Here is a 25895-nt window from a genome sequence, read left to right as displayed (position 1 = left end):
CGTAACCTTCTTGGGGGTTTCTCTCAGGCACCTAGCTGGCCGCAGTTGGAACAGAATGCTGGACAAGATAGACCTTTGGTTTCATCGAGCAGGGCTCTTTATAAGTTCTTAAAAAAGCAACTGCTGACTACAGGAAGTTAGTTTGGCATTTCTATACTGCCTTCCTGGAACAAAAATTCAGGCTACAAAAATTAACAAACAAAATCTTACAAAACTTCAGAAAACACAAATTAAAAAGATATAGTAGAATGTTAAAATACAACCTTGAGAATCATAACCTAGCTAATAGCTATCTGTAACATAGCCTGCCTCAATTTTCTCGTTATCCCCAGCTGCTAATGGAGCCTAATGTCATTTTGCTGACATGCAAACCCTCTTCTCTCCCTTCCACTCGGTCTGTTGCCTTCCCATCTGTCAACTTTTGCTTGCGAGTTCTTTGTGCCTTGTAGATTAATTATTTGCAATGCCTGAGAGCAAGCCACATAGTGGGACTCTGAGTATGGCTGCATAGGACTGTGCTGTAAAGGGTTAGTTGATTGTCTGCTGTATCAGTTAGATGCAGATGACTTGGCAACTGAAATGTTTTGCGTAAGTAACACTGGCCTGCTCTACAGGGTTCCTGTAAAAATGGCTGAGAATGAGTACAAAGCACTTTGAACACTAAAAGCACAGTGGCCATGATTTTTAAGTAGAACTTCACTATTCAGATGTAATCTCTAGTCACTGTCATTATGAGCTGATAGCTGGGACCAAGGACTGCTGTATTACCACAAGTACTGTCATCTAGCCCCTTTCTCTAGGAGATGCCATCCTGTGTATCACAATAGACTCATCCACTGTACTTGCATGGGTGATCTAGCATATACCTGTTTTGGTGCTTTATATAGTAAGTTGCGGAGCTCAGGCAGTTCAGTTGTCACATTGTGAATGTATACACGCAAGGCAAACAAAATTTTCTGTTTCTCTTGTGAAAATAAACTGTTCTGCTTGGTAACTACCAACCCTAGTTTCTGGCAGGTTCTGGACCCTTAACTGACTCTAGACATTCATGCATCCACAGGCATGCACGCAGCAATAAGCATAAAGGGGATTGGGGTAAGCTAGGAGAGGTATGTGATATAGGACAAGGGCACAGAAATTAACAAAGCAACACTGTATATCCTGTATTTAGTAGAAAATGAGCCAGATAATAAGCAAAATTGTTTGGACAATAGTGTTCCAAAGGTGAATTTAGTCTAAACTAATGATTTCAGTTTGTCTTTTTGCTTGATTTAACTTGCCCTGTTTTTAATTAATCTATCCTGCCTACCACTAGGGTGTGCAGTGGGTGCAACTGTAACCATATCCTTGCAAAATTCCCACTTTTTTGTCCACCGCAGCAAATTCAGTGGAGGTGGGATGCACTCCCCTGTGAGTTCCTGGGGGGCAATGTGGCCTCCAACCCCTGGAAGTTGCTCACCCCTGCCTTAATGGAGTGTGCCAACATTTGCCTTACAAGCAATGGAATAGTGACCTTTCCCACAACAGATCATTAAGTTATGGCTTCTATTAACGGGTCTGTGGGAGGTGCTGACAATGGGGAATGTGATAAATGTTGGGCGACGACTTTTATTCTGTCTTCTGATAGAAGTAAGTTAGGGTTGTCTAGGAAATAGTGGCATAGTGTAGCCAGGGCTCATAGGGATGCAGTGCCGGTTCTTTTTTTATTAGCAGGGATGCTGATGTCATCTGCCACCCCTCTGAGAATTCCATGTTCCCTCTGAGCTTAGCTGCGATTTTCACAGTAATGGGGGGGTGGGATTTTCCCAACAACAATGTACTGGCTTTGCCTTGAACGGGTAATTAAGACCTATTAGCTCTCCAAATGATATGATGCCAGTGCAGATGGAAACTGGTATGGATCAACACACCTGCCTGAATTTTTGGACTCTCCTTGGGGGCATGATTATGGGGACAGTCATGATGAGTGCCTGCACTTCAAAATTTACTAGTATGCCACTAAGAACATAAGAGCCCTGCTGGATCAGACCAAGGGTCCATCTAATGCAGCATTTTGCTCACATAGTGGCCAACCAGCCATCCCCGGGAAGCTGTTTTAAAAAATATGACAACAAAGTGACTAAATGTTCTGTCTATTGCAAACACGTATTGGTCTCTCAGCAGAAGTCTTTGCAAATCATTTGTCATCTTGATAATCTTACAGTGCAATACTATGCATATCTGCTTGGAAGTAAGTTCCACTAAGTCCCATGAGATTTACTCCCTGCCTTGTAAGTGTGCTTGGGGATTGCTGCCTTAGAAAAAGACACTGAGTGGAGGTGCGATCCACAAATATTCTAAATAACTAAATGAAAATAAATTGAAACCAGAATCTGAAACAGCAAGGGCAATCCACTTTTGTGGGGTTTGGAAACAGGAAGTCTGGATTTAATTCTGAGCTCAATTTTGAATTCAGAGATGGTTTGGGAAAGCTTTCATGTATCCATCTGCAACACAGACGTAGTTTAATTTCTCTAGTGAGAAGTGCTGTGGTTTCATCCTGCACAAGAGACTCACTGTCTGATTTGGAATCTTTTCACTCAGTATCAGCTGTAGGGGCAAAAAGGGCAGAGAACTCACACAGTGGCCATCCAGCTGTCCACGGGAAGCCCACAAGCAGGACATGAGTGTGACAGCACCCTCTTAACAGCACTGCTAGGGAATTAAGTGGCATGATATCAGACTGTTATAGCTGTACTGAAGGGAAAAACCCCTTGTATTGGGGAGGAGGTTACCTTAAGTGTGGTGACTGCATGGGTCACCTGGCTTATGTGTAGAATTTTAATGTGCAACATGGCTATAGATAACAAGTGGGGCCTGCAACAAAATGTTGTAGCGTGGAGTGGTCCTGTTCAGTATTCCAGTCAGTCAGCCATGCCTTCTTTTAGGATACTCCATTCCCCTCTCCAATAGGCAGTCAGCATGTTGTGGCAACTGAGCATACTCGGTCCCCACTGGGGTAAGGTTTTTGCTAAAGGTGTTATGGCTCTGCTGACACCTCTCTCATGAATAGGTGGTGCCATTTTGGCTACATACATGTCAGCTCTCCTACCTGTACATTAGAGATCCTTTTTTGATGCCTTTTTTTTTTTTAAGCTGCATTTTATTCCTTGTTTTAGCTGCTCTGTTATCTATTTCTTGTTAAAATTATCTCTTTAAAACTATTTTAAATTATTGCTGCTTTTACATTATTTTAATGTATTCTATCACTGGTTTTATTATATTTGTTTCATCATGCATGTTGTACTGAGAGCCTGTTGTATATAGGGCAACTTATACATTGAATGAATAAAATGATGTGAAGGCTGCACTGTACGTGTGAAACACTCACAGATGATATGGATGCATTGGGAGCATGTGATTGCTTTGAGAATTGCTGCCTTGTGACATAAGCATATTAACCTTGCAAATAAGTATTGAAGGTGTGGTATGTATCCCAACCCATGGTCCAGTTTCATATAGTTCCTCTTCCCTCACAATTAAGGGAAGGGTTTACACAGCCGCTGGAGAGAAATGGGATTATGATGGCTGCTTGTTGCTCTAGGGATGATGTGAAGCGCTAGGTAGCAATGGATGGTTCGGGGCAGCGCAGCAGTTTAGCTGGTCATCTATGGACAGTCATTCCTGGTTTCAGGAGGGTGGCATGGCTTTTCCATCAGAAGAATCTTAAAAACAAATGATGGTCAGACACCCCAGACGAATGTCTGTTTAGAACTAATGCCAGCTCGAACATTGGTTGCCACTGGTAGGTTGGAGTTCATAAATGGGGTACATCCAGACCCGAACCTATGGGTGGGTTGCATGAACACTACAGCCAAGGGTTTCACCAAAAGTACTAGAATTTTTTCTTTAGCTGTTAGGAGAAGATGGGAGGGGAAACTGTTCTGCATCTCTTGAAAGTTGTGCATCTCTTGCTAAAAGAATCTTTTCTTACCCTGCTTGACAAGGTACACTCGACTGAAATGGCCTTCCCTTTACAACTGCTAGAGATCCAGGTGCCCTGCTCTCCATTGCATCTAGTCACCTAGGAAAAATGAAGCAGTTGATGGTAGACCATGTGACACGGCTTTAATATTTTAACTGGGAACTGAACCTGGATTTAACTTGAATGATAGTGAACTAGAGGAACATTCTGCCTGTGGGCTTTAACTGTCTCATAATGCTGCCCACAAAAGATGTGGAAAACAAATGCAGGTAGTCTTTCAGGGGAAGTCTAGAATACTGCATGTCTCCAGCTGTAGTAATGCCTTATCTCAGGGTGGCTCACTCAGTAAAAATAACTTCAGGGTGGAAGGTAAGAGATGTTGCAAGTCAAATCAGTTTCTGATTTAATAAGTGCCACCAACTGTCTGTAAAAGGGAGGAAGGCATGTGCAGTATCGCTTGCCATCGGTTTGTTTGGACGGACTTGTAATTAGTGCTTTCCTGGTTTCATGCCTGAGAGTAATTATATAGAGGCATAAAAGCAATCTTCCGTTCTCCTAGGCGCTCTCATTTCTGGCATAGGGAACCTTAATTGGAATGCAGAAGGGCACGACACTACAGTGCAAGGGGTTGTAAACTGTTCTCTTTGCTTTTTAAAAAATATGTACATAAATGTGTATATATCCCTAGCAATTAATGCATATGAAATGCATATATATGAGAATACAATGTACTAGCTATTATATATAGGTTTCAACAAGAATGGACCAAATATCCAAATAGCCATTTGAAGGCAGTGTTTATATGCCATCCGTTCAAATGTTGAAAACATAATGAGGTCCTCAGTCCATTGCATTGTAGGAGGTGAGTGTATCTATTCCGGTCTTGTAATATCAGTCTTTTAGCTGTTAAGAGGGCACGGAGGATCATTTACACTGACAGTTCATTAATTTCCATGACGAAGGTAAATAATTTTAAATGGCATATCAGTGATTATTAAAGACTATTCCAGTACAAATTTTATCCGTACAGTAACCTCCTCCCAAAAAGAAGTATTTACTGGACATCGCCAAGACATATATTTAAAAGAAGCATTCGCTGCATTCTACTACCAGTAATTAGCCAAATTAGACTGTCACTTATTAAAGAGATGTTGTGGTGTCCAATAGACATGAAACAAACATTTTTGCTGAACAAGATGCAGCCGAAGAGCCATAGGCGTAATAGGTGTAGACACCAAAGTGGCAAGCCACTGGTGAGGCAGAATGGGGCAGTCCAATTCCCTGTTCCATTCCTGCTTAAAACCCTGTATTTCATATTTATTCACCAATACCGAGTATTTATATACATGGATCATGTGTTGCTTTGCCTGACCAGTCTCCATAAGTGCTTCCAATGATGATGGAGACTCTGATCTGTAAAAGTATCTGGGCTAAACCTAGATACTAATAAATGCTGCAGTTGCAAGTATTGCCATTCTGCCATAGTAGGCAATTCATATTTGGAATGCAAGACAGAAAATGTTCAATTAAAAAAAACTCATCAGCACCCAACAGTTGATGCAAAGTAAAAATTGCCTTTCATGTCTGCAAACTGTTCTTAGGAACCATGAAATTCCTTCGAATTTTGTCAGGCTTTATTCAAGAGAAGATCAGTAATGGCAAACAAGCTTTCCTAAAATGGCATTACCAGCTATCACTATAAGAGTGTTGGGTCCGTTATATGCATACTGCTTGGCCCAACAGCCATTGTGACTGGAGTAGATCAGGGTAGGTAGCCTGGTGACCTCCAAATCTTTGAGACTGCAACTCCCATAAGCCCCAGCCAGCATGGCCAGAGGTCACATTATGGAAGTTGTAGTCCAAAACATCTGGAAGGTGCCAGGTTGCCTACTCTTGGAGTAGGTCCTAAAATACTCTTCAAATTACGTATTTATATTGTGGCTTTAGTTTTGGGGGGTAGCTGAACACCGTTAAAAAATTATACAAAAATAAAATCAGGTTAATGATTAAAAACAAGAGTAGCAGTACATTAAATTGTGTTCAGAATCAATAAAAATGGTTGCAAAAGATTTCATGGGTAACAGAGTTTAACTGCTACCCAAAAGCAATTAGGGGAAGGCTGTGAGCAAATAGACGGGGAGAGGCAGTTTTTCAGTTGAGGTCCATAACTGAGGAGACTGTTGTTGTTGCCCCTTCTTCAGAAGTGAGGTGGGTGGCATGCTGAATAGGGCCTTGGATCTTAATAATCAGGCAGGTTTCTATGGGAGCAGTGGTCCTCCAGGTATCCTGGTCCCAGTTGGTTTAAAAACAGCACCTTGCTGGCTTCCACCCTGTTTCCATGCACAATTAGAAGTACTTGCAGAACTAGCAAGATATGTTCCCTGCTGCCAGTATAGGTTTACACCAATTAAAGTTTGTGGACAGTCTTCAAAGGTAGCCCCACATTGCAGTAATCTTTCCTGGATGTTATTGGAGCATAACTTTTCTGCAGCTTTTCTGGGGTCCCTTCCAGATGCTTTGGACTACAGTGGTCATCATCCCTTACCATTGGACATGCTGGCTGGGGCTGATGGGAGTTCTAGTCCAAAACATCTGGAGGGTGTTGGGTTGGGGGACTCCACTTTGCTGAGTTAAAGGGATGGACTCTTGTATCCATCTCTACTCTTAATAGATACTCTTGTATCCATTAAGAACTGCATGCCCTTTGCATTGCTGTTGCTTGAACACTTGTGGTCAGGACTAGGAAGTGTTTGTTACTTGTGAGATGAGATGTATTTTCCTCCCTCTCCCATCTATGATACAATTTAAGGTCTAGAGTTGGAGGGGTGCATAAGGGAGACCTAGATTAAGGAACTCTAAAGGAGTAATTAGTTCTAATGTAGAGCCTCCTCTTCAGTAACAAGTCTACCTGAAAGCAAAGAAATCAGAACATCAGAAAGCAAAGAAATCAGAACATTGTCCTAGTAATGTTCTCCCTCTTGGATGACGGAGGCCTTCCCTTATGTGGCACAAAGATCTGATAGCAATAGTGCTCAAACCCAGCAATTTCCCCCAAATAAATTGGGATCTTCTAGTGTTCATACTGCTCACTCAAAGCCTTGAACTTGGAGTGACCTGCCCTCAAATGCAATTTTTGCTGCCCCTCCCCTTTTCCCCAAATCAAAAGGCTTTCCTTTAGGACGGAATGGCAGAAGGCGCACTCTACACAGGAGCCACCCTACCAAACTCCTTGGTAGCAACCAAGTCCAGCCTCATGGTCCTTGGTGTAAGAAGATGCTCAGTGTGTTGGCAGAGCCCTTTGCAGAAGCTGTCTTTGCTGAGAGAGTCTTGTGCACCTGCTTCCCCTTCCTCAAAGTTTAGTACTTTGGGGGGAGTGGCGGGGGGCCAGTGTGACCTCCAATTTGAGGGGGCTGTGCCTGTACATAACTGTGGCTGCTTGAAGTTGAACTGGAGTGCTTGCATGTACAAGACACCACCACCCCCAGCTTGGAACAGTCACCCCATCCCTTACTATCCAGTACTGCTAGGCCCTGGAAAATGGGGGTGGCAGCAGCGGCACTGTGCCCATTGGGGTCCATGGGAAATAATGGCAGCAGTGACAGTGGGAGCACCAGGAGAGATGAGGTGATGGCTTGGAACAGTGCTGTTTCCCAGTTTCTCCCTTTTTACTACCACTGAGAAGAACAGAATCAGGAACTGATTCCATCCTGGCCTGGGTGAGGAGGGAGGCCCTTGGCAATGCTTTGAGAACAAGACAGTTCTGTGGTCTGCTGCTTTCAGTTCTTCTCTGTGTACTTGCTTTTTGCTCTCAATTTTAATTACTGCTGTTGGGTATTATCTGCTGGACTTTGTTTTTTTTTTTTTTTTTACTGTTAGTGACTTTGGGAATCGGCTGAAAATCAAGGTATAAATGTAATAAATAAAAGAGGCAGTGCTGTGAACTGTGAAGCTTCTAGGATCAGTTTGACAGGCTCTCCCCCCTCCTTGGCAGTACAGTGAATGAATGCCTTTGGCATGCTGTTGCTGCTTCCCTTGAGTAAACCTAATTGAGGAGCCTTGGAAAAATGCTTTTTGATTGTACAGCTAAGCCCGGAAGAGTGAAAGAAACAAAACTCTCCCCTTGCCTGGCAGTCACTCGTCACCAGCACCTACATACCATGGGTGCTATAGTGGGATGTTCCCTGGCTACGTCTGACAGACAACTGCTTATTTTAAGATGTGGCTGACCTGCGTTACTCACTTGAGTCCTCTTCGGCCGGAGCTTCCATCACAAGGATGAAGTGAGTGACAAAAGAAGCTGGGAGTGAAACAATAGCCCTTGAGCAGCTTGGAAGATGCGGAAGTAGTTGCTTGCATTTTCTCAGTGAAACTTTATTTTTATGCACTTATCTGCAGGTCACACTGCAGGCACGACTCTTTTAAGGATGTGTGGAAACCAAGAGCTTCCTGCATCAATTTGCAGCTTTTTCCTTCATGGCAGTACTTAATACAGTAAACACAGCCCCACCACTCCGTAGACTTTCCTTCCTCTTCAGAAAGCTAGACTGGGCTAGATCCCTTCCACCTTTCTCAGTGGCATTACTCGACATTGATTTCAGTTTTCCATAGTTGTAGGCTGTTTGCTACTGTTCCACCATATTTGTGTTCCCCTCTTCTTCCTCCCAAAATTCCTCTGTGGTACACATGAGGCTATCCCAACTATATTTATGATACTTGCACAGTTGTTAATGATGGAGTATCATGGTTACATCAGCTGCCCTAGCACCCCAAATCTGTCATAACAATGGAAAGGTGTGGCTAAGGTAATGCATGATATGCGGGTTCACTACCACACCCAAGCATAGAATTGCAGACATCCATTCTCAGCCCAGCTGGAACTGCCCATGAATCTGCTTCTAGAATACCTGCCTGCCGTCTAAGGGGAGTGGAGTGCTCTGGATTGTTTCTTAGCATTCTTGAAGGTTCCTTCTGATTTGCAGAAGAAGTTGTTGGAGTGCTGTTAGTGGCTCTACTGAAATAATTACTCATGGTTAGAGACTAAGAACCATGTTAGTCTGTTGCAATAAAAAAAAAGTTGTGGCACCTGAAGACTAACAGATTTATTATGGCATAAGCTGTAGATTACAGGCTAATTCATCGGCTGCATGATTATCCCAAGTTCCATGTGTATACGTACGTGTGTGTGTGTGTGTGTGTATGTGTGTGTGTATATATATATATATATATATGCGCATACACACACACTGGGCGTGGGGGTAAGATGTATGTGGAATTGTCAGCAAAGAGATCAGAGGGACTTGAAATGCAGTTAAGTGCAACTTAACAGCTGCTATTCACAAAGCAGTTGTTGGGTGATAACACAGACATCTTTGCATTGGTGAGCTAATTAACACATGTACCCTGATAAAAACAACAACCTTTTGTCTCTATTCAGGCCACAGGAGATGATAGTTGAACCTCTTCTTCAAGCTTGCTATTCTACCAGCTTATATTAGCTGCCTGCCCACACATGTTTCTGTTAGTAACTCATGGCTTAAAAGAACAAATATTTGCCTCACGTTTATAAAGCTTACCTATAGGGTGATTTCAGATCAAGAAAATTTAAATAACTGATTTAAACCAAGTTTCCCATCTGTTCTTCACGTATTTTCTAAACAATGGTGCAGATTTGACCACTAAGCCATGTTAATTTACAACTAAAACGAGTATTACCCCAGCTGTTGTCAAACTTTTTCCTGCTGGCCAATTGAAAATTATTGAAGCTCTGGGTAGATCACTTAGGATCACCCATGCTGGCTGGGAGTGCTGGGACTTGTAGGACTTATTTCAGTCTAAACATGCATAGGATTGTGCCCTTAGGGCGCCATCCTGTCGATTGCACCCTCAATGATTGGAAGCCTCCGATCACCCAATGCAGGGTGGGAAGAGCGGCAGAAATTATCTTTGTCCTCCTGCCCAGCATTTTTCACTGGACAGGCTTTGTTGCCTGTCTAGCGACAGCGCTTCAAAAAGGAAGGAGGCTGGAGAGGCCTCCTGATAGGTCATATGCTGGCATCTCTGGTCTCCTCCCCTCCTTACCCACTGAAATGCCCCCTTTTTCCCCCTCTCCAAAGTCACTTTTACGACTTTGGAGGGCAGCTGTTTTTTCTGTGCCAGCTGCAAGGGGGTGGAGGAGGAGAGAGGGGGCAGATCTTAGACTCCCCCTTCCAAGATCAGAGCACTGTCTCCGTCTTTGGAGGAGGAATCCCTAGTATCCTGTATCCCCTCAGACAATGTCTAGGGGCCATAGGATTGCTCTCTTAGTCAACTTTTTTGCTTCTACAAATCAAAATGCATAACTTGTATTTTAATAACTATAGGCTTGCCTTTCTAATGAGATGGATGTGCCTCCTTTTTGTGAGCAAAGTTCTGTGAAGTCAACTGGTAAATCCTTGGGGAAGAATGAGTAGACTGCACCAGTGCCACATTATGAAAATCATGGGCCCTAGGCCAGGTCTTTGTTAGCCTGTTTGGTAATCCAGCTCTGGTCAAAATGACCTCTCTGTCACCAGAACAAAATAAAAATAAATCCAAGTGCAAGATCAATTACAGATACGCTTGACCGTTAAGCAACCTTTTGGCCACTGATTTGAATGGAGCTTGCAGATCACCCATGGCTTACAGACCACAGTTTGGGAACCTCTGACTTAACACTGTTTCATTCTTAACAACCAGGCATGTCACTTCTGTCTCACTATATACATTTTTCAGGCTGTCCTTGTTTACTTACAGAGGAAATGTCTTCAATATATTCCCACATAGGGTCTGGCTTACAATCAGTAGCCACAATAGTTTGTGAGGTTAAGTGTGGGGATATAGGAACCGGTACATTGGGCAGTCTTTTCTTCTTTCCAGTGTTGCTTCACTCTGATTTTGTATGGGTGGTGCTGTGTTTAGGCAAAGTAGCAAACAAAAAATGCCTGTGACTAATAGGTCAAATTAAGGTCTGATCATTATTCTGCAGACTAGAACCATTTTTTTCAAAGGGTGAAAATGAAATGACTGTTTTTGTAGTTAACTATAATAATATTTGAAAAATTATCATATTGATTCTTTTACATAGGAAAACCCTATTTTAACTCAGTATATCTGTTGGAGGCATTGATTCAGTTTAGAGAGTATGTGTAGAGCGAACATGCTGTTCAGATTCTTTGATATTAACCAACTTATTTTTAATAGAAAACTGATATTTACTGCTTTTAAAAAATCAAATCTAATTTAAACCAAAACTCATTTTAAAAATGAGTTTTTAATCCACTTTCCATACCTGCCTGTTCATCTGGAAGAAATTCTTATTTTCCCCAGATGTGGCTGTTTGTCTGGGCTACAATGGCAAGAGTCCTGTGGTGCGGTATTCCCAATACAGATGGCTCTCAAAGAAGCCCTTTGTTGCAAGGAATTCTTATCAGAAGGTGCAATTTGGAACAACAAAATGCTTATGGAGTATAGCCTATATAGCCACAGTCTTTCAGTTAGCAGTGCTCTGGACTTTAAACTTATGTTCTGCATACATGGTGTTACTTCAAGCGACAAAAATGCTAGCTGTTCCAGGACTGTTTAGCTGATGTAAGACATAACAAGAGTCAAGTGCCAGAAAATTTGCAGACAAAGCGTAAAGTTTGTAAGCAGCTATTAACAGTGCTGAATAAATACTGCTTTTCTACTACATATAGCATAAACCAGGAGTAGGCAACCTGTTGCCCTCTAGAAGTTTTGAGCGACAATTAATATAATACCTGACCATTATCCAGTGTCGGCTGGGGCTGATGGGAATTGTAGTCCAAAACATCTGGAGGTCACCAGGTTGCCTACCCCTGATCTAAACTAATGTAGAGAAGGAGCACTATTCTTTTCCTAAATTGTGACACTTTGTTACTGGAGCTTTTTATCTGTGAGCAGCCCCTGTGGAGCTCGTGTAATATTTAAAAGATTTGGCCAAACTGGCACCCTCTTCCTGTGAGGAGCAGATTCTTTGGTTTGAAGTCCTGTAATTATCCCCTCAAGCATATTGGGGGTCACTTAAACATTGCCCTAGCCTAGTTGGAGCTGCTCATGGGTAAGTTGTTTCCATGCAGCTTGGGTAACATATAACAGTTGCCAAAGTGAGCCTACACTTATGTGTCTGGCAGTTACACTTTATTACAGTATTTATATACTGCTGCTTTAATCCTAGTGGTTTAGCACAGTCCACAATAATAAAGTTCGCTCTCTATATATTACCATTGCAATGAGAGGTCATCATAATACATATCCAGGCATTAGAGAAGATGCCTTCTGAATATTGTTCTGCTCTGGGAGAATTTCTAAGGCAAGAGAAACCACCCACCTCTTGAAGCGATTTGTCCAGAATACCAGGTGCTTTTGATGGTATCAAGTGAACCTGGACTGATGTCCAACTGTCATGGCTCTGCTTCCTGTCAAAGGCAGAGGTCCTGTGGGGCAGATGTTCTTCAGAGTCCTCTGCCCAGTCCACCATATGTTCTGATACCACTTGCTGCTATTGCTACTGCTACTCAAGGCAGATGGTATCAATGGCTTCTGGGTTTGTAATATCTAACAGCTCTCTCTCTGAATGCAGGCAGGTAGAATGGCTGCTAATGGAGACAGTTATGCTTCAGTATTTGCTAAAAACCATCAACAGGTATAGGAGTCTCTTCAAAGAAAGTCAAAAATCACACAGGCCCATGTAGACCAGGATCTGTAACATCCTGCTATGTTAGATACAAGGATGGCATGATTGAATGCTGCAGGCCCCAGTGATTTGGCAAAATCAACTGTTATAGCTGAGTTTTTCAGAGAGGAAACTTTTTCAGTTAATGCAGTGCCACAACACACATGCAAAAATCTTTGGCTATTCATGAGTTGGGCACACAGAATCAGCAATTATGGGACGCTCCTGGTTTGGTCTTTTAAACCCTTCTTGAAGGAAGGTCAGCTATCTTGTCTGAAGAGACACAAATGACTTGATGCTGTATCTTTGATCACCTGTTGCATAGAGAAGCTGTAATGCCAATCAGGTGAAAGCCCAAGTCTTTCAGGATATCATTATGGTTGGTTTAGAATGGTAATTTACAGTGCTCCATGAGAAGGCCCACTTAGACACCTTGTTCTGAAGAAAAATCCACCTTTGCTTGTAAGCTTCTGGCCTATCGTCTCAGCTTGACTGTGTCTCTGTATTCTTCCATGAAAATTGAACCATAAGAAGCTTGAGTTGGAAGGCAAAAAAACTTTGGATGAAAAATAGCTACAAACACCCTTAGGTTCAGATGGACATTATCATGTTTGGACATGTTTGTGTAAAGTGATGCATGCTGGGGCAAAAAAATGGGATGGGATCTGAGCTAGCAGTGTCAGTGACTGACCAAAAAACAGATCTTGGGGATGTGGTGGACAGCTTGATAAAAAGTCAACCCAGTGTGTGGCTGCTGTATAAAAAGGCAAACTCCATGTTAGGCATAATTAGGAAAGGCATTGAGAACAGAACTGCCAATATCCTACTACCCTTAAACAAATCTGTGGTGCTACCACACGTAGAATACTGTGTACAGTTTTAGTCACCGCACCTAAAAAAAGATACTGTAGAGCTGGAAAAAGTGCAGAAAAGGGCAACTAAAATGATCGAGGGGCTGGAGCACCTCCCCTGTGAGTGTAGGTTACAACAGCTGGGATTGTTTAGCTTGGAAAAACATTGAGTGAGGGGAGACTTGATAGAGATGTACAAAAGTATGCATGGTGTGGAGAATGTGGATAGGGAAACATTTTTCTCCATCTCTCAAAAGACTAGAACCCAGGGTCATCCCATGAAGCTGATTTGTGGGAGATTCAGGATAGATAAAAAAAAAAGTACTACCTCACACAGCACATAATTAAATTATGAAATTCACTTCCATAAGATGTAGTGATGACCACCAACTTGGATGGCTTTAAAAGGGGATTGGACAAATTCCTGGAGGAGAAGGCTATCAATGGCTACTTGTCCTGATGGCTATATGCTACCTCCGGTATGAGAGGCATTATGCCTGCATTATGCCTGTGTACACCGGTTGCTAGGGTGCTATTGCATTCATGTCCTGCTTGTGGGTTTCCTGTTGACAGCTGGTTGGCTGAACTAGGTGGACCCTTGGTCTGATCCATGTTCAATGTTCAGTCTTAGTAGCTCTTAAGAATCTGGCCTTGGGTTGCAAACTCCTTAGGAGTAGAGGAGACCTCTTTGTGGGTGCTGCTCCAAAGCACCATGAACCATACATGGAAATTGAACTAGAAGTATCTAGGGATGTGGTTCATGAATGACTAAGCCATGTGGGAGCAATCTCCAGGCAACATCTGCGTGTAAGGATGGCTGCGTTTGTAATTAAAACCCAAGTATGATTCCAAACAAAAGGAAGCCTGTATCAAACTGTCATTTAAGGGCATCCTAAGTAATCAAAACTTTAGGAGGGAAAGAATTGGTATTTCATAAGGCTAGTTAAAAATAGGCATGTATTGTGGACAGATCCCTGGAGAATTTAATTGACAAGGAAGGCGAGTTCCTATCAGCCATTTCCCCTCTTCTGGGTATCATTTTCAGTTGGCTGCATGACATGAGGTCTACATGACTGCATCAAAGGAGCGGGGCCGTTAAGCAGCAAAATATTACCACAAAACACATATTGTGAAACTTGCAGGTGTCATCTGGAACGCAGTCTGTTCTGGAAGAAAGTGGCTTTCTATTTGTCAGTCTCACCCAGTACCGTCTGCCGACTGAGCCAGCTTCACTTGCGTTTCCCAAAGGGTAAGGTGAGGGCTGAGCAAAGCCGAGCTCCTTTGAGGAAAAAGGCCTGCCTTGAAGTGTCAGCTCCTAATGGAGCAGACTCCCCTCTCCCTTCTCTGGTAGGAGGGGGGCTTTAGGTGGGGGAGGAGCCTCAGGGAGGGCTTTGGTGGGCCACAGACTATGGGTCAGAGGTTCCTTATCTCTTGACTACTCTGATTGGCAGTGGCTCTCCAGGGTCACATGTTCCCAAGGTGGACTTCCAACTTTGGAGAACTATGGCTTGTAAGGAGCCAGCGTCACAGAATTGGAGGCACAATTGCTGGACAGGCATAACTTGAAATGGCGTCTCACAGCCAAGAATGTGTGGGGCTGACAGGGCGCATCTCTGCATCAACATAAAACTTCGTCTCTGTATGTTACAGCCAAGGTGAGATTTACGTGCCTGCAGTGCAACTTTTCTCACCAGGATGTGTGAGCTGACCCTTATTCTGAGGTGGTAGTTGCTTTGGTGAAGTACAGGAGGCTTGGAACCTACTCCACCGTTCTTCCTCCTGATGCTCAACACACAGCTGAATAATAAAGCAGGTATTCTCCCTGGATCTGGAACACTCAACAGTGGCCACAAGACTGGAAAAGGTCAGTTTACATTCCAATTCCAAAGAAGGGCAATGCCAAAGAGTGTTCAAACTACCGCACAATTGCACTCATTTCACATGCCAGCAAGGTGATACTCAAAATCCTACAAGCTAGGCTTCAGCAGTATGCGAACCGAGAACTACCGGAAGTACAAGCTGGGTTTCGAAGAGGCAGAGGAACTAGAGATCAAATCGCCAACATTCGCTGGATCATGGAGAAAGCAAGAGAATTCCAGAAAAATGTCTATTTCTGCTTCATTGACTATGCTAAAGCCTTTGATTGTGTGGATCACAACAAACTGTGGCAAATTCTGAAAGAGATGAGAGTACCAGACCACCTTATCTGTCTCCTGAGAAACCTGTACGAGGGTCAAGAAGCAACAGTAAGAACCAGACATGGAACAACCGATTGGTTCAAAATTGGGAAAGGAGTACGACAAGGCTGCATATTGTCACCCTGCTTATTTAACTTCTATGCAGAGTACATCATGAGAAACGCTGGGTTGGATGAATCACAGGTCGGAATTAAGATTGCTGGGAGAATTATCAACAACCTCAGATATGCAGATGATACCACCCTAATGGCAGAAAGTGAAGGGGATCTCAAGAGCCTCTTGTTGAGGGTGAAAGAGGAGAGTGCAAAAGCTGGTTTGAAACTCAACATTAAAAAAACTAAGATCATGGCATCTGGCCCCATCACTTCCTGGCATATAGAAGGGCAAGAAATGGAAGCAGTGACAGATTTTACTTTCTTGGGCTCCAAGATCACCGCAGACGGTGACTGTAGCCATGAAATTAAAAGTCGCTTGCTCCTGGGGAGGAAAGCTATGGCAAACCTAGACAGCATAGTAAGAAGCAGAGACATCGCCTTGCTGACAAAGGTCCGTCTAATCAAAGCTATGGTTTTCCCAGTAGTAATGTATGGCTGTGAGAGCTGGACTATAAGGAAGGCTGAGCGCCGAAGAATCGATGCTTTCGAACTGTGGTGCTGGAGAAGACTCTGACGAGTCCCCTGGACTGCAAGGAGGTCAAATCAGTCCATCCTAAAGGAAATCAACCCTGAGTGCTCATTGGAAGGACAGATACTGAAGCGGAAGCTCCAATATTTTGGCCACCTAATGCGAAGAGAAAACTCTCTGGAAAAGACCCTGATGCTGGGAAAGACTGAAGGCAAAAGGAGAAGGGGACGACAGAGGATGAGATGGCTAGATAGCATCACCGATGCAATGAATATGAACTTGAGCACACTCCGGGAGAGAGCGCAGGACAGGAAGACCTGGCGTGCTATGGTCCATGGGGTCACGAAGAGTCGGACATGACTGAACGACTGAACAACAACAAAATTCTCCCTGGAATAAAAAACTGCATAATGTAGGATTCTGAATAAAACCCTAATGAGTACATATTTGATGATAAAGCATCCATCAGAGCAGAATCATAAGTCCTTTTTCAGTCAGTCAGTGCTTTTCTTTCTCTCCCTCTTTTGCTTTTTGAAGTTTCTTGGTTTGTGCTTGAAATGTCACTGCAATGACAAAGGTATTGCTTTATCTGGATCAGGAACAAAAGATGCCATGTGAAGTTAGATTGCCAGGCTGACTTCCTTTTGGGTGGGTGGGGGATTTTCACAATGGTTTGACTTCCTTTCTTCCTCCTTAGCTTTTAAACTCCCTTGATTTAATTCTAGAAGAGCAACTGTATTGGTCTGGTGTAGCAAAAACAACCATGCGATCTGTGGCCTCTTGAAGGCTAACTTAACTGTGAAATAATCTTTTGTAAACTAAGGCCCATGAGAACCTGTGCCACAACATATCTGGCTCTTAAGGTGCCACAGGATGTCTTGACATTTGCTTGAATTTTGTTGTGCTGATGCTGAACAATTGACACAGCATAACACAGCCTTACAAATGTCTGCGAGTTACTAGCCCACAAATGCACTTCTCCTGCTGCCAATGTGTATGTCAGCCTTTTTTTACTAGACTGACGTACGGTAAGTATTTATGTATTCATCCACATGTTCATTCTCATCCAATTTACAAAAATGCTCAAACACCTAGAAGCTTGTGTTAATTTGCCACAAAGTCTGGCATAATGCTGTATAGACATCCTCCTCCTGCTGGAGAGCAGGGGTGGATGATATGAGTAAGGTGTTTTGAGGGGGCTTTTCTGTCTTCTCCAAAGGTATATGGCAAGATCCTTCAAACTATGGAATCTCTCTGTCATCCCTTAGGGATAGGCCAGGAGCCTATCAATTAAGTCCACACCCAATACTAGTCAGATATTTTTCCCTGTTCTGATTCCCAGCATCCTTGGGTAAAACTATTCTCAGTTCCTGTCTGCACTGATGTGAACTGTAGGGCAAGGCAATAGGTAATTGAGTTGGCCCAGGTGATGTGCAGAGAGTGGTCCCTTACCAGGTCTCCACTGTCTACTTTGGTGGGGTCTTGTCCAAGAGTGTGCCAATAAGCTATTCATCATCCTAATACAAATCGGAAAGCTTTCCCTAAAGACTGTTGAAATACCCATAGTGGCTTTGTCCCTCTGTGTCTACACAAAAGCTTTCCTAGCCATTAAACACTCTTTCATATCCATAGTATCATCATGGTTATCAAGTATTTCCAAAGCAATCTTTTTAACCTGAAAGTCCATTGCTTGGTCCACTATAGGTTGACTTGTATGCTTTTTATGCTGGTAAAGTCTACTGGCTGGCTCGCTACTATTTTGGATTCAAATCCTAAATTTCTTATTATTGTTTACTATTATGCCAAAATCTATGGTAACCTGGCCTCAGACCAGCCAGGCATCAACCCTTAGGCTGCAAATCTAAACACACTTGAAGCAGTAGAACTTACTTCTGGCCAAACATAGAATCATAGAATAGTAGGGTTGGAAGCGGCCTATAAGACCATCAAGTCCAACCCCCTGATCCATGCAGGAATCTAAGTCAAAGCATCCCTGACAGATGGCTGTCCAGCTTCATCCTGAATGCCTCCAGTGTGGGAGAACCTACCACATGCATAAGATTGCATGGTTCGCCTTGCTACTTTTCAAGTTCTGAAACTTTTAATATCAATTTCCAGAGTTAAAATCATATATATAAATGAGACTTGAGAAGGCTTGGCTTGTTGCTGTCCTCTTGCTTAAACACAGGAGGATATCCTGTGACTTCTCTGAATCATTTCACAGGGAGAAAATAACACAGGCAGGATGTGCCTTCTTACCCTCTGCCATGTCCCACTGAAGGCTGGTTTTAATTCTTGGAGCCTTTCTCCATGATCTTAAAAACTTTATTTATAAATTCGAGTCACCTTTTGGCCCAAGTAGGGGCCCCAAAGTGACTTTCAATTAAAACTTAAAACAATTTGTAAGCATTAAAACAGAAACCGGCATGTGTCAGCCATATCGTATCCATAGTGTGATACCCCATAAGTTCTGTTCCAACACCAGCAGCTGGTTTGCAGTGTGTGGGTATAGTATCTTGTTTGCTCCCTCTTCTTAAAAATAGTCGTGGAGGAATTTTTTAGCTGCTTTGCGCCGAGGAGGATAATACAGCTGCTAAGGAAATAGATGGACATAATTATTTATGTACTTATAGCATTTTTATCCTGCTCTTCAGCTAAAAAGGCTCTCAGAGCAGCTTACAAAGGTTAATATTAAGACAGTCCCTGCCCAGAGGCTTACAATCTAAAAATACATGACAGAAAAGGAAAAGGGATTGGGAGGGAAGAGGAAAAAAGCAAATTCATCACTGGCCAATGTATTGGGCCAGGTTGGTCTTGTTCTTGCCATGATGTTCTTCCTGGGTAGATGAACATTCAAATGCTGAGGGCCCAGTCACCAAAGAAGTCTCCAGAAAAAGATGTAAAAATCTAAAAGTGCACTCAAACTAGGCATAGCTGGGAAGGGCTTTGCCTAAAGTGAAATCACAGAAAGCATTCAGTGGTTGCCTGCAGTGCTAGCGTGTGACTCTTCCACATGTAACCGCATTCTCCCAGATACAAATAATGCATCCAATGTACTACAAGGGCACACTATGTAGAGAGGCCTAGAATCTTATTGGCTGCATACGCAACTGAATCTACAAATAATGTAATTCCAATTGGGCAGGAGTTTCTGAACACAAACCTTGGCTAACGCTATTCCTGGTCTTCCTTATGTAAGGAGGGTTTGAAGCTGGTTTGAAAATTCAACTTGGCATTAGCTAAAGTTCTGGTTGGTATAAGATGTAATGCCCTGATCTCTTGCATAGGTTACATCTACACTGAGCAGAGAGTCACTGCAAGTCAGAGCAGACAGAAGTAAGTAATACACCGAAGTTCAGACTTCATATAAAGCAGTTTCATTCATACATCCATACATTCTAGGGAGTTCCAGGATATACAGACATGACTTCACATGATATGCTTATATTTATTTTTTTATTTTATTTATTTATTGCATTTATATCCCGCCTTTTTTCCTCTTGCAAGGAACCCAAGGAGGCTTACATTATCCTCCTCTACTCCATTTTATCCTCACAACAACAACCCTGTGTGGTAGGTTGGGCTGAGAGTCTGTCACCCAGTGAGCTTCCATGGCTGAGTGGGGACTAGGACCCGGATCTCCTGGCTCCCAGTCCAACACTCTCACCACTATACCACACTTGCTTATAGATCATGTATTTTCTTGATGCAGGCTTGTAATAGCTTACTCATGGGAATGTGAAACAGGGACTTTTTGGTGGCAGCCCTGGTTATGGAGTTCCGCCCCAAGGCTGGTCCCTTTGTTGAAAAAATTTAGACTGGCAGTTAAGACATTTTTATTCTGTCAGGCATTTAACGCGTACAAATTTTTCTGGCTGTGGATTGCTTTATTTGCTTATATTCTGGCTAATAATTCTTTCTGGCTTCTTAATTATGTTGAGATTTTTGTTCTTACAAACCATCGTGGGGGCCCTTTTGAGGCCATAAAGCCGTATAGAAATGTCTTAATAAAAATTGTGTAAAGCCCTACAGATGTAAGCTGCACTGTACTAAATAAGTTCTCCTGGAGTATCTAGTATGGTTTGCTCTGCTCTTGTGAATGTAGGCTGCAGTGCTTGGGCTTTAAAAGGCAAGCCATTTCTGCAGTATAACAGCTATCTGTAACTTACCTGTCACCATTTCTGTTTCAGGACATAAGTCCACCTGGATAGGCCAGATTCTGCTCAAGCCTTCAATAGCTTCTTTTGGTTTTTGACTGGAAGAAAGTTTTAGATTGTACAACAGCTCCATCTGCTGTCTTTTTAAAATTATCCTTGCTGAGTGTGTTCACTTGAGTCTGTTCTTGTTGCTGTAGTTTCTTCTACCTGCTTATGAATCTCAGTAGTGGAGGAGTCACACACAGTATGGTTGGGTCCAAAATGGGATGGTTCCTAGCACCACTGGGTTTTCCATGTTTGCTTGCTTTCCATATCACAAATTCCTTTCTGTGTGTTGCTACAGATTGACCATTTCGGTTTTGCTGAAAATCGCACATTCAAGCAGCGCTACCTCATAGCGGACCAACACTGGAAGAGAGATCTCGGGTCGATCCTCTTCTATACTGGCAATGAAGGAGACATCACCTGGTTTGCTAATAATACAGTGAGTATGGTTCTGGATTCTTGCCTGTAGGCTGGGATAATCTTGTATGTCTGTACAATACTTAGGAAGTGTTAGGCACTTTATAGGTGCTAAATCTCTCTCTTTGCTGATTTCAAACAAACCTTTGCTCCCTTCCAGGGTTTTATGTGGAATGTGGCTGAAGAACTTGATGCCATATTGATATTTGCTGAACACAGGTACTATGGGGAGTCTCTACCCTTTGGAAACAAATCATTCACTGTAAGTATCTTCTCCCATTCAAATTAGTCCTTGCTTTTGTAGTGATAAAAATAAGTTCTATTTTTATAAGTTCTAGAGGGCAGCTGGAAATGTGGGGGATGTTGGGACAATGGATGAAAAAGCACCACCCTTATGCATGAATAAAAAAGACTTTGGGGTTATAGCAGAATTGAACCCAAAATGATGAAGCATGTAGCCAGTAAAATACAGCCAGAATTCATTATCATGTCCCAATAGTTATGTTTATAGTGCTACTACACTGCAGGTGACACTGTTTCACCATGTGACATTTGTGAAGGTTTCCTTTGGTAAATGGGCAGGGTTTTAGCTCCACTCACTTCCGGCAGAACATCTCCCACAAGGACATGATGCAGTTGCATTGCATGCTCATGTGGGAGGAGAAATCATGCCAGTGGCTTAATGAGCTGCTGTCCTGTGAGTGGTCAAGTTTGCTGTAGTGTGGATTCCGCTATACCTTTTTGTTGAACTCCCAAATCACGATGGTTTCCAGTGCCCTTTCCCTTGAACCACATGAGAAATGTACCATTTTTACTTTCTGCAGGGTTATAGGAGAGTCTTATTCTGCTATGCAAACGTTCTGTAATCTCGTTTCAGGATGCCAAACATCTGAATTACCTCTCTTCGGTGCAAGCTCTGGCTGATTTTGCAGTGCTTGTTCGGCACCTGAAGAATAGTATTCCTGGAACCCAAAACACCCCTGTCATTGCCATAGGGGGGTCTTACGGAGGGATGCTTGCTGCCTGGTTTCGAATGAAATATCCTCATATAGTAATTGGGTGAGTGCAAAGCAAGATGGGGCCAGTAAATGGCGCTGTCCGATATAGAACACAACAGATTTCTTAGAGAATTGGCTGTTGTTGGGGCCAAAGGGGGAGGGATCAGAAATACCGAAAAGATAACAGCATATTTTAGCTTAAAGCTCTTCGCTGCTGATAAACAAGCCTTCGGAGAGGTATTTCAACATTTTCGACTGGGGAAAAATCTGCGTAAAAGTCAGGAAGCCACTAAACAATTGGGGGGAAGGGGTGGGGCCAAGGGAAGAGGTGTTTCCTTCTGGGGAACCCCAGAGGGCTGGATTGGGACCCCAGTGGGGCTCGATTTAGCCTGCAGGCCTCTTTCTCTCCCCATCCCTCCCTTATAATGGCACACCAGCATGTCAGGAAAGCTAGGCTAGACTTCTTCCCCTTGACATCTAGCTTTCTGTGTGCTTGAGGTTGTACAGAGGAGCATTCTATCACATGAGCCCCCACCTGCAGTCTGAAATATTATGGCTGAGACAGCTGGAACCCCCCCCCCCCCGATGGATGAGAACTAGGCTAAGGTTTCAGTCTTGTCATGTTTAACCTGGCAGCCTGTGCCACCTAACAAAGTGAGCATTACTTGTGGCTAAACATACAGCGATCTAGCGGTGGCTGTGGCTTTTGCATTTCCCACATTTTCGTTCAAATGTAAAACCTGTTCTAGCAAGGAAGTACCTTAACACAATTCGCATGAACTACAGTGTACTTTTAGCACTAACTCATATACACAAACTGCATGAGAGAGAGGTGCAGAGGCACTTGTTTAGTGCTGTGCGAAAATGAGAATCATTACAGTACATCATGGCCAAACGGAACATCTTTGGATGAAACAGACGGTTGGCTTTCTGTGAATTTCTCAAACATGGCCTTGGGCATTCTGGGTGGAAGACTCACTTCATATTCATATTCGATCTTCTCTCAGCTCTGTTCATGCCCTCTCCCAAAACCGGGAGCCTCCCTTAGCCCACTGTCTGCCTCTGTTCTCATTGTGTAAAATAGAACTATTTCATTAACATCTTCGCGCCCGCCTGCCCCCGCCAGTGATTAAAAAACTATGTTAAGTTCCTCCCCAAGCTATTCCATCTTTGTTTGCTTGCTCTTCAGCCAGTCGTTCCTTCTATGGTTCCTGGTTCTTCCTCTTCCTTAACCACATGCCTTCCTGGTGTTTTTCCCAGCAGACAAGTGAAGCAGAGCCTACATTTGCAACCACTCCTGTAATGATTTAGTGTTCAAATGGCCTAAATCCTCATTCTCTGTTCATAAGCCACTCAGGGCACTTTGAGAAGGCAGGGAGTCAACAAACCTGCAGCCTGCAACCTTTTTCACACATGGAGTCCACTTTTTCCACCCCAGCTTGCAACTTTTATTTTAATTTGTTATAAATGTCTGCTGACCTTTCCCCACTACTTTCTCCCTTTATTTTTCTTTGCATATATTTATAAATGGTATTGCCACTGGCATGTCCTCCTTTAAGCTGGGCATGACCTAGCCATAGGTCACAATCCTCAGGCTGAAGACTCAACAGAACACAGTCTCTTGTTAAGGAAGATAATTGATAAACTTTCTTTAAAATCTTTGAGAAATGAAGGCTAAGATGAGGTCAGATTTGAATTGCTCTGAAGGTCCAGACGTCATTGTCTTCCACTTGTGACACTCCTGTGTTTTCCTACTGCTGCTTCCATCTGTTTTCTCACCACAGAAAATCCATTAAAGAAGAAAGAGTGAATAGCTGCATAATTTCTTCACATTGTCAGCATTAAGAGCCCTTCATCTGGAATGGCTCCTGGTGTAACCAGTCAAAAAGCATTCTGCAGGTATTCCATCTTTTCCTCCTTAATGGATTTTTTGCAGGAAATAAAAAAGGTGGAAGAAGTGGTGGGAAAACACAAGCAGATAGCAAGTGACATTGTGATCTGCCCTCCCTGTCAGATTCCATGAACGTGGCAGGATGATTGGGCAAGCAAAGCCTCTTCTGGAAGCATCCCTTGTCAGAAGTTTGAACGCGGGCCTTGTTTCCACAGGTGCTTGACTAGACTGCCTTAGTAATCGATCTTGTCTCCTCTGCCTCTGTTCACAGAGCTCTTGCAGCTTCAGCTCCCATCTGGCAGTTTGAAAATCTCGTTCCCTGTGGCACCTTTTACAGCATTGTGACCCAAGACTTCACAAACAGCGGGAAAAACTGTTCGGAAAGCATCCGGAACTCGTGGGCAGCCATTAACCGTCTCTCTTCCTCAGGTGGGCAGTGAAGACTATGCTAGAGCCTGTCCAGGATGAAGTGAGGCCTTTTGTGTCTCAATCTCTCTGCTGTGCCCCCAACCCCACACCCCAGCCACATCTGCACTGTGGTCTAGAATAGGAAAACATCCTGGAGGGGGGAAATATAACACTATAGGATGACTCAAGGAGGTGTCTGTCCCTCGGAATGAAGACACAGTCCTGTTTGGGAGGGTAGAGCAGGTATCGACATGGCATGTAACTCTGTGTTGCTGTCATTCTTAACTCCTTAAGTGCTGAACCTTCTTCTCCAGACAAGGAGCAGACGAGTGTGTTTCCATACAATGTCCCCCTCACATATGTGACCAGGACTTGTAATAAAACGGTTACCACATTGCAGGAAGGACACTTGCTGTTAAAAGAGCATGTGGGTTCATGCGTAGGAGTAAACATGTACATTTTACATGACTACAAAATCTAAGAGATGCAATGTTAAGACTGGAAAAACTTTGGGAGGGGGCCATAATGGGGAAGGACTGTAGCTCAATGGTTGAAGCATACGCTTTGCATGGTGAAGGTCCTGGCATCTCCAGGTAGTGCTAGTCTCCTGCTTGAAATCCTGGAGAGCTGCTGCCAGTCAGTGTCAACCATACTGGGCTAGATTGACCAGTGGTCTGGCCTGCCTGCCTGCCTGCCTGCCTGCCTGCCTTTCTTTCTTTCTTTCTTTCTTTCTTTCTTTCTTTCTTTCTTTCTTTCTTTCATATCCCGCCTTTTTTCCTCCTTAAGGACCCCAAGGTGGCATATGTAGTCCTCCTCCTCCTCCATTTTATCCTCACAACAACAACCCTGTGAGGTGGGTTGGGCTGAGAGTCTGTGACTGGCCCAAAGTCACCCAGTGAGCTTCCATGGCCGAGTGGGGACTAGAACCCGGATCTCCCGACTCCCAGCCCAACACTCTAGCCACTATACCACATTGGTATAAGGCAGCTTCCTATGCCCTTGTGTTTTATTTTCACTTAGAGCTGTGGGTGAGCAGTTTCATTATTCTGTATCAAGCATCTAAAGTTTTCTAGGCACTGTACACATATTTTAAAACACCCTTCCTTCCCACAGGCTTGCAATGTAATAGAAACAATTCAAAGAGAATTGGGGAGGGAGCAAACTGAGGCACACGCAAGCAAACTGAGGAGCACACTTCATAAATGATATAAATGTTTGGTCATGTCCAGTGTCCACTGAGGGAGACCGTTCCAGGAGGGGAAAAGCTAAATAGCAGGTAGTTCCCACCAAGCTGATGGGAGTGGTTCATGCTGTCTTGCCTCTCCCTCTGATGCTGCTGGGTGGAAGCATCTTGAAATGAGAAAACCCCACCAAGAGCTAACCTTTGATGTAGAAAAAGCCCTGGTAGGGCCACAAGAGGCCGGATGGAACTGCTTTGGGGCTGGACTCGGCCCATGAGCACATGAGCATCCACACGTGTGCGCCACACTCGGCATTCCGCCATGCTTCACCATGACCAAGCAATGGAACCCAGAACGGGGCCGGGAGTATAGGACTAGGAACAGTTTGTTCATGCTTCGGGGCATCAGTATTAAGGAGCAGGGTTTAGCACCTAGATATCTGCTGCCAGTC

General features: G+C 43.5%; 1 protein-coding gene across 1 annotated transcript in view; it reads left to right on the top strand.

Annotated features, from left to right (window-relative positions):
- The window catches only part of PRCP (prolylcarboxypeptidase), a 41758-nt gene that overhangs the window by 1714 nt on the left and 14149 nt on the right, over positions 1-25895 (top strand). Inside the window, exons 2-5 of the mRNA XM_084842530.1 lie at positions 20848-20988; positions 21127-21228; positions 21844-22025; positions 24127-24284. Of these exons, the coding sequence (XP_084698656.1) occupies positions 20848-20988; positions 21127-21228; positions 21844-22025; positions 24127-24284 (583 nt within the window). The remainder of the gene's footprint in view (positions 1-20847; positions 20989-21126; positions 21229-21843; positions 22026-24126; positions 24285-25895) is intronic.

This window comes from Heloderma suspectum, chromosome 3 (genome assembly GCF_057233095.1).
Source record: "Heloderma suspectum isolate Gila_16-S chromosome 3, 16-S_ref, whole genome shotgun sequence".
Taxonomy (NCBI): domain Eukaryota; kingdom Metazoa; phylum Chordata; class Lepidosauria; order Squamata; family Helodermatidae; genus Heloderma; species Heloderma suspectum.
Note: the sequence above shows the minus strand (reverse complement) of the source record. Positions and strands in the feature narration are given on the sequence as shown.